Below are 9,559 nucleotides of genomic sequence, written 5' to 3'. Positions count from 1 at the left end.
AAGAAATGTCCTACACACTGGGAAAAAAACACATTTAGGAAACTGATATTTAAAAGATAGGGGAAAATGTATGGGAAACAAATAGGAAGAAAAACTACATTTATATTTATCATAACTAGATATTTAAAATTATGTTACAAAATTCATATATTTTTTTAACACTTTCCCAGATCACTATCTTTTTTATGTTTGGCATTTTCCTTTGGCTTTTTTAAAATTACTTTAATTTATTTAAATGTACCAATTTTCATGATATTTTCTTGTACTTTTTCGTAATTTCTCGATTTTGTTTTTATTCTTTTGTTGACTTTTTCCCGTATTTTTGAAAGAAATCAAGGCAGTTTGCTTAGATTTCAAAAAGGGAAGAATAAGGATAATCCCGTTTTCAGTTGTTTATTAGTTTCTGTAATTTCATAAATGGTTAAATTTATGAGTGACGGTGGAAGGCAAAAGTAATTACGTAACAATTACTCAAGTACTGTACTTAAGTACAATTCGAGGTACTTGTACTTCACCTACTCTTTAATTTTATTCTTCTCTTCCTCCCCACTACCTTTTGGGAGGGGTTATGTCCGACCAGCCAATCAGAACTCTTCGTGTCGACCAATCAGATGGCAGGATGATTTCTCTTCCTGTTTAGCCGAGGGAATCATTATCGGGTGAGTAAAAAGACGTTTATCAAAAAAAAAAGTAGAAATAATTTGATAAAACTGCCATTGTCCGGAGAAAGTTAACACGATTGTATGCGCGATTACATGTCCACTTTTCGTCGTAAAGAGCGAGCAGTTTCGATGAGCTTTTTGTGTGGATATTGTCCGTTGTGTTGTGTGTGAACAGTTAGCCGCACATAACTGCTAACAGTCAGGTTAGCTTAAAAAACGGCGTCCCTGCGAGAAACACAGCGCAGGCGTTCACTGTGGCTCGCGTTTGTTTAAACGACTTTTCCCATATTAAAGTGCACATATATCCTTACACGATATAACATAACCGGATTGACATATATCTGCACTGTTACAGTCGCGGACGGAGATCATGGGAGGGATCAAACAAGAGCAGAGTGAAGCATCACAGCAGCCCAAAGCTTCACATTCAGCGGATCAGCCTCAGGACGAGGTGAGTACTGCCAAATACTACTGCATTTACCAGAGTGGACTCGTAATAACACGAGAATAAAGAGTAATTTAATGTAAATAAACCTGTAATATCACAAGACTAAAGACAGTTTTACAGGAAAAAAACTCAGAATTTAATGAGAATGAACACGTAATATCACAAGACTAAAAACATAATTTTACAAGAAAAAAGTCGCAATTTAATGTAAATAAGCTTGTAATATCACAAGAGTAAAGAGTAATTTTACAAGAAAAAAACTAAGAATTTAATGAGAATGAACACATAATATCACAAGACTAAAAACATAATTTTACAAGAAAAAAGTCGCAATTTAATGAAAATAAACTTGTAGTATCACAAGACTAAAGATGTAATTTTACCAGAAAAAAATAGGAATTTAATGAGAATGAACACGTAATATCACAAGAGTGAAGAGTAATTTTACAAGAAAAAAGTCGCAATTTAATGTAAATAAGCTTGTAATATCACAAGAGTAAAGAGTAATTTTACAAGAAAAAAACTAAGAATTTAATGAGAATGAACACATAATATCACAAGACTAAAAACATAATTTTACAAGAAAAAAGTCGCAATTTAATGAAAATAAACTTGTAGTATCACAAGACTAAAGATGTAATTTTACCAGAAAAAAATAGGAATTTAATGAGAATGAACACGTAATATCACAAGAGTGAAGAGTAATTTTACAAGAAAAAAGTCGCAATTTAATGTAAATAAGCTTGTAATATCACAAGAGTAAAGAGTAATTTTACAAGAAAAAAACTAAGAATTTAATGAGAATGAACACATAATATCACAAGACTAAAAACATAATTTTACAAGAAAAAAGTCGCAATTTAATGAAAATAAACTTGTAGTATCACAAGACTAAAGATGTAATTTTACCAGAAAAAAATAGGAATTTAATGAGAATGAACACGTAATATCACAAGACTAAAGACATAATTTTACAAGAAAAAAGTCGCAATTTAATGAAAATAAACTTGTAGTATCACAAGACTAAAGATGTAATTTTACAAGAAAAAAACTTGTAATTTAATGAGAACAAACACATAATATCACAAGAGTAAAAGAGTAATTTTACCAGAAAAAAATAGGAATTTAATGAGAATGAACACGTTATATCACAAGAGTAAAGAATAATTTTACCAGAAAAAGTCATAATTTAATGAAAATAAACTTGTAATATCACAAGACTAGAGACATAATTTTACAAGAAAAAAACTCAGAATTCAATGAGAATGAACACGTTATATCACAAGAGTAAAGAGTAATTTTGCCATAAAAAATCATAATTTAATGAAAAAAACTTGTAATATCACAAGACTAAAGATGTAATTTTACAAGAAAAAAACTTGTAATTTTATGAGAATAAACACATTATATCACAAGAGTAAAGAATAATTTTACCAGAAAAAGTCATAATTTAATGAAAATAAACTTGTAATATCACAAGACTAGAGACATAATTTTACAAGAAAAAAACTCTTAATTTAATCATAATAAACACGTAATATCACAAAAGTAAAGAGTAATTTTACCAGAAAAAGAGTCGTAATTTAATGAAAATAAACTTGTAATATCATAACACTAAAGGCGTAATTTTTAAGAAAAAAACTTGTAATTTAATGAGAACAAACACATAATATCACAAGAGTAAAAGAGTAATTTTACCAGAAAAAAATAGGAATTTAATGAGAATAAGTTCGTAACATAATTTCGCAAAATAATTTTTTTATGTGAAAAAATACTTATTTTATAAGAATAAAGTCAGAATATTACTAAAATGAAGTCTTGAATTTTTTATTAAAAAGTCATATTTTTACAAGAATGAAGTCGCAAATTTACTGGAAAAGGGGATATTGTATTACAGAAAGCAAACAGGCAGCCTCCTTGGCATCCGCCGTCTCTGGTGTCGTGCTGTGCCACACACAGTCAATCTTTGTAATATTACACATTATCTTAAATGATGTATTAATTTTACTGTCTACTATTATTGTTATATGTGATGTTATTGTTACCGTTATTGTTGCTGTGTACTCCTCCTTCCTCCCTCTCTTTTTTCTCTCTCTCTCTCTTTCCTTTATATCATTTTGTCATCGACTCGACTAATGTAATTGTTTTTTACGACATCTATTGTACATCTGTCTGTCTTGGAAGAGGGATCTCTTCTCAGCCGCTCTTCCTGAGGTTTCTACCATTTTTCCCCTCATTATAGGGATTTTTTGCGGGGAGTTTCTCCTTAGTTGATGTGAGGGTCTACACAGATGCCGAAATATATATATGTATAATGTATAATCTGCGTCTTAATTGTTATCGGTAGTAAATTGTTAGCTGCAGCCTTAGTATGTACTTATGAAAGTTGCCTACTGAGCAAGCAGGAGTAGCAGAGATGAGTGAAGAGCCTTCACGGGAGTGTTGTTGCCCCTCTCTGCAGCCAAAGAAGCGAGGCTGGCCAAAGGGAAAGAAAAGAAAGAAGGTGCTACCAAATGGCCCCAAGGCACCAGTAACAGGTTACGTCCGCTTCCTGAATGAACGCCGAGAACATATGCGGGCCAGATACCCTGACTTACCTTTCCCAGAAATCACCAAGAGACTTGGAGCAGAGTGGACACGATTAGCCCCGAATGACAAACAGGTAATTTTTCAATTTTTGTAGGCATGCATGTTAATGTGTTGTCTACTGAATATTTTCTGTAAAACATGTTACTGTTATGACGGGATATTTTAGGATGCTTTGTAAATGGGACGGTTGGGCTGGTAATAACAGGTGCCATTGCTGCAAGGAGCATCATCATCCGTCTTTTTACTCTCAGAACGTTGTTGCAGACATCGAATCCTGCTGTTTGATTTTATTTTTTAAGATATTTCTCATCAGTGGTGTTTTCCAGCTCAGTGGTTGTGAGATGTTTGTGCTGGCAAACATTTTTATGATACAACGACCTACATGATCAATTTCTGAAAACATGCTTTTTAAACAGTTTCAAATGGGACTGTCAGTATTAATGCATTAATCGCATCGCAGTGTACCCGTGGATTCTTAAAATTTTTTTAAAAGGCATTGAATCTTTTAATCTAAAAATAGGGCCTTAATTTGCTCGAAAATGCCTTCAGTCAATTTTTCAAATTTCTTAAAAATGCTTAGACATTGTAGGTGGATTTTTCTGTCATTGCGTTAAAAAACCTCAAATAATGGGTAACTTAAAAAAAGTCATGCTTTAAAATAAAAAGTCCCCCTAACCTTAAGTAATTAATGTTGGTGCATGCATTTTTTTTTCTTCAGCCTTTGCTACAGTAAAATTGGTCTTAAATTTCTTTCCACATGCTAAAGACTTAAATTGCACTTGCCTTAAGATGTAGGAGCCCTGAATTAAAGTCCAAACATAACATGTTTTTTTTTGTTTTTCTTTTTACAAAAACAAATGAGGTGATTCTATTTTGTCCCTTGACTGAACCCTTACTTGTAGTCAAGCTGTTGCAACAGCTTCCTGCTTCACGCTGCCGCAGTGATGCTTTTGAACGGCTCATGTCACTTAAAAAAAAACTTCTCGTCGTCTCAGTTGACAAAGCATACAGGTGCAGCGAATCAAAATGACGTCAGCAGGTAACTGTCTCGCTAAAGCCGGCAAAGCACTGTTTTGGAGACTGTGGGTGAAACTGAATTGAATAAGTTAACTGCAGTGCTTGCTAAATGGGTGGGAACTGACTGCAGATCAGTCCACATCATGGAGGACTCAGGTTTAGGTGACGTCCTCAGGTTGGCATGGTGTCAAACTTAAGTCACAGTTGATGGAGCCATGGAGTACTTTTGTTTTGTTTTGCACTTCAGTGAAATGTGCTGCACATTTGTACATGCACGCTTGCATATTTCTCATTGTGGAACAGTGTAATCCTTTAAAAAAACAAGCGCTGAATTTCACAGAATAAGCAATCTGAAGTTGTCTCCTACCTCTTAGTCATGGTTTACAAGACCACACCGGATTTGAAAAAAAAAAAAAATAATAAAGTCACGATGAAATCAATTTATTTGCATTGATGTTATTCTCAATCAAGACACCTTTACCTTGTTAATATGGACTTCAAAACTGTTTTGAAATGCAAAATAATATCATTTGGAACGTGGTCAAAAATGTCATTAAACGCGATTAACTTTTGAAAATTGGCGATTAATCGTCATTTTTTAAAATAATCTTTTGACAGCCCAAGTTTGAAATCATCTCGGACTTGTCCGTTTACAAGACAGGATTTTTTTCCTTCAGTAAAGCAGCGCAACATTATTTATGCACTGACAGCGCTACCTGGACGAAGCAGAGCGGGAGAAAATGCAGTATGCCCAGGAACTGAAGGAGTATCAGCAGACTGAGGCTTATCAGATCACCAGTGCCAAGATACAGGACAAGAGGATCAAAAAAGGTGAAAAAATAGCATTACTTAAGTCTTTTATGTGGTATACACCACATCACAGGCAGATAGTAAGATACTGCATATTTTTTTCATTACTTTGCGCCATGTCAGCTGTAATATGCACAGACGTGTTTCTCTTTCAGAAGACGCTCCATCCGTCATCATCAGCACAAGTTCAGAGTCATCTTTATCAAAGGTACATGACACATCCATATCTCCTCACCAAATATTCTGCATTGTCATTTTCACATAAATTTCAAACAGCTAAGTTGTGTATTTGCTGATGGTGTCCTTTAGGCGTCTGACCTCAGCAGATTCGACATCCCTATCTTCACAGAGGAGTTCCTCGATCAAAACAAAGGTAACATTGTGATGTATCTCAGGCTCAGTGTAACATGTTTGGTTATTAAAGCTTGGGCAGTTTAGTTTTAGCAGATCCTCTGACGCATTCAAGTAAAATTCCATCATGAAAGTCAGAAACTCCTCTCGCCATCAAACCCCGTTTTATCTCTGTTTTTTGCTGTTTCAGCTCGAGAGGCTGAGTTGCGACGGCTCCGTAAGGCCAACATTGAGTTTGAGGAGCAGAATGCAGTGCTCCAGAGGCACATTAAGGACATGTACAACGCTAAAGAGCGCCTGGAGGCTGAACTGGGGCTGGACGAGAAGCGTACCCAGGCTCTTCACCAACACTTGCTCGCCATCAAACACACATTGGTCAACAGTCTGTCTTCAGTCCCCCTGCCAGGTCAGCAGCTACGTTTAGTCAGGGGAGAAATGCAAGAATAGAGACGGACGGATATTAGCTCAAACTTCTATCAGGTTATAGTTCGGTGCTCGATGTATTTTGTTAAGTCCTATAGTATAAATGCAATGATAATGTTAAAAGTGATGAACTTCCCTCTATTTTACCAGATCTCCCTGCTCGGCTCAAATCTGCTAAATGACTTGTTTTGCGTCATCCGGTGGATTTGAGCTGGCTCTGGGGCTGTTGCTCAAACCATAGAAAGCACTAGCACATTTTTATATCGCCCTCCATAACAGACATAACGATTATAATGAATCGAGAGAGAGATTTGCCCCTCTATCTCTCCCTCAAACTCAGTAAAAACAGTAAAACTAAAATGTGCTAATCACATAGAAGCCAAGATTCTGTTACAGCTGTATCCATTTATTGCCTAAAATGTTTTCAGAGACATATTTTAGTCCACTGTTGAGCTGTATTTGAGAAAGTTTGTGAACAGGAAGTGGGCGCCTTACTGTTTTCTTCATTGTGAAAACAGAGGCTTAAAACCCTGAGATCAAATGGTAAATCTAAGCAGTGCAGCTCAAATACAAAATGCTGTGTTGCCCATCTCTCGCCCAAAAAGCCTTTCAGAAACTTACCGTTGTTTTAGCTTACCGTTGAACTGTAACACGAGATTGTCTGTTACAAGGCTGCCGCCATTGTGTCCGACTGTCGAGCTTGCGTTACATCACCCACCAGGGGCAGCGTTGATTGGTCTGGTGCATTGCAGTGCATTCTGGTAGTTGTAGGTTTTCTATCTCTTGAGCAAAAGCCACAGCCTCTTCTCTTTTTCGCTGGTCATATAGCTCCAATTTCAAAATGTCAGTGGTTTGCTGCTGCATAGATGACCTAGTTTTATCAGAACATCATCTCTCCAACAGTGCAATGCTTATCATCAGAACACTTATTCTGCTTCAATTTGGATTGCCGTGTCAATGTGTCGATTTTATATTTCACCTTGGGAGGAAATCTGGATTTGATTCTTCCGTGACTTTTCTGAACAGGTACAGGTGAGACAGCGTCTCATGGGAACCTTGACTCATACCTGAGCCGTCTCAGTGGAGTACTGGAAGGAAACCCTCACAAGCATCGTGCACTGCTCTCACAGCTTTGCGAAGTCCTCTCTCATCTGGACAGGTAACTTATATCTCCAACACTCCACCTGGTGGTTTTGAAGCATGACAAAAACAAGGCTGGGAGCTATAATCCAGTTTGCTGATACTCTGCTTTTTCTGTCTAAACATAGGACTGGGTGTGCAGACAATAATCTATTTTCCTTCAAAGCATAAGGTTAAACCAGATATGTATAATTCTATGTGCTAAACTGATTTTAAATGTTTCACCATCATTATTAGTGCTAAAGTATTTGTTGTATTCTTATTCAGAATCTCTCTTACTTTTTTTCGTGAGGCTTGCTCGCTTTAATGCTCAACAGTGGTGGAAGAAGTATGCAGTTCCTCTACTTAAGTAAAAGTACAAATACCACACTGTGAAAATACTCTTTCAATTAAAAGGCCTATGTTGAAAATGTTACTTAAGTAAAAGTAAGTAACCAGTAAAATGTAATTAAAGTATTTCAGGTAAATCTAAATAATAATAATAATAATAGGTAATAGAAAAAAACAATTGATTTTCTTGGACAGTTGCTAATTGATACATTGATATTTTATTTTATCATATTTAATGAACTTGTTTTTTATGTAAAAACCTTAATTTCTAAAGCAACTAAAGATGTCAGATAAATGCAATGAAGTAAAAGTACAATATTTCCCTCCGAAATGTAGTGGAGTACAAGTCTAAAGAGGCATGAAAAGAAAATACTCAAGAAAAGTACAAGTACCTTAAATTCTTACTTGAGTACAGTACTTGACTAAATTTACTTAGTTACATTCCACTTCTCATGTTCAACTGAGATTCAACAAATTCTCTTGACAAATTAAGTTTTCTGTAAATATTTCGTTTCAGCTTGATTAATGCTATCTGTTCATGAGATGTGCTTTCAAGAGATTAGATCATTAACACAATCAACACTCCTAAAGTCGCAGTCAGCAGTGCGAGTGTAGAAAGCTAAAAGGACCCAAAACATTTAGAGAATATTGACGGTAAATCTGCCAACGACGCATCATCAGAGCAACACTGCACTGTGAGACACAAAGGGCTAATGCTTTAAAAGATGCGGTTAGACACTTTTTTTCTATATGTATATGTATTCACTACTTATTCACTACGTATGTCTGTTTTGCATGCTTTAATTCTTTGTCAGTGAGAAGTTATGAGGAGAGTCCAGCTGGAGACGCTTTCATTCCTGCAATAGAGGGACACGTGACCGGCTCGGTGGTATTAGGTCAAGTCAGTGCCATTCAACAGAGCATGTGGATATATCAAGGAAAGTAAAGGCAAGGGTACAAACACCACACACACAGATCATGTCTACATGCCTCTTCTTTATGAATATATGTATTCTGTAGAATATGTGTATTCATGCACATAAGTGTTTGTGAATGTAAATTTATGTGACAGTGTGGGAGGGTTTTTACAGTTCAGGAATTTCATTGATGCAATGTAATTTTATCCTTTGAACTGCTTAAATTCAGTCAAATTGGATTGATCCTAATCCTATCGTGTAGTATCAGCAGTTACCGACAGGCCTATGACCTGTCCAATAAGACAAGCATAATTATTAGTTTACAATAAATGCCATTTGGCATTTGGTGAGTGGGGAATGTGTACGTAGTGTTATTTAGGATGCATGAAAAAAATAAACTGGAAAGGGTGAGAATTACATGTTTGAATTTACATTAATAATGGTGGGTTGTTGAATGGGCAAGCAGTTTCACTTGTTGTCAGAATATTATATATATATTTGTGAAGTATATTTGTATTTTCTGAAATGTTCATTAAACCACACTGAAAATGTTTACAACAAAAGGGGAATGTGTGAAATTTTGCTTTCTTAAATTGCAAAGAGACACACCTAATGATTTGAAATGCCCCTTCCCAAGGTTAAAAGAGATAAGAAAATAAGAGAATCCAGATAGAATCACTCCAGAAAAATACACCGTCACACACTTCTTGTGGGTCATAAGTGATTTATAGGGATTACTTTTTTGAGTAAGTACATTGTTTTTGTTTGTTTTTTTTCTTTAAACCCCATAGTATATCTTTAAAGACAAACCACAAAACAACTGATTTTGTCTCATAACTATGCATGGATAGATTCCACAAGGAGAAACTAGC

The 9,559-nt window shown here is 35.4% G+C and overlaps 1 protein-coding gene across 3 annotated transcripts; it reads left to right on the top strand.

Moving 5' to 3' along the window:
* The first annotated feature begins 516 nt into the window (after positions 1–516).
* Positions 517–9,250, top strand: hmg20b (high mobility group 20B). Of its 3 annotated transcripts, none has more exons than XM_042516806.2 (9): positions 518–659; positions 1,018–1,113; positions 3,572–3,772; positions 5,427–5,547; positions 5,685–5,734; positions 5,836–5,899; positions 6,068–6,283; positions 7,327–7,459; positions 8,586–9,250. In XM_042516806.2, the coding sequence occupies exons 2-9, from the start codon at positions 1,033–1,035 to the stop codon at positions 8,596–8,598; spliced, it is 879 nt and encodes a 292-aa protein (XP_042372740.1). In that variant the 5' UTR covers positions 518–659; positions 1,018–1,032; the 3' UTR covers positions 8,599–9,250. The 3 variants fall into 3 exon arrangements, with proteins under 3 accessions (XP_087934005.1, XP_042372740.1, XP_042372732.1); XM_042516798.2 differs by having other exon boundaries at positions 520–659; positions 5,682–5,734; XM_088077879.1 differs by lacking the exon at positions 8,586–9,250 and having other exon boundaries at positions 517–659; positions 5,682–5,734; positions 7,327–7,463.
* Positions 9,251–9,559: the final 309 nt, after the last annotated feature.

The sequence above is a fragment of the Plectropomus leopardus genome, chromosome 5 (assembly GCF_026936395.1).
Source record: "Plectropomus leopardus strain MGB_pleo_1.0 chromosome 5, ASM2693639v1, whole genome shotgun sequence".
Classification (NCBI taxonomy): Eukaryota; Metazoa; Chordata; class Actinopteri; order Perciformes; family Serranidae; genus Plectropomus; species Plectropomus leopardus.
This window is presented reverse-complemented; position numbering and strand designations above follow the sequence as displayed.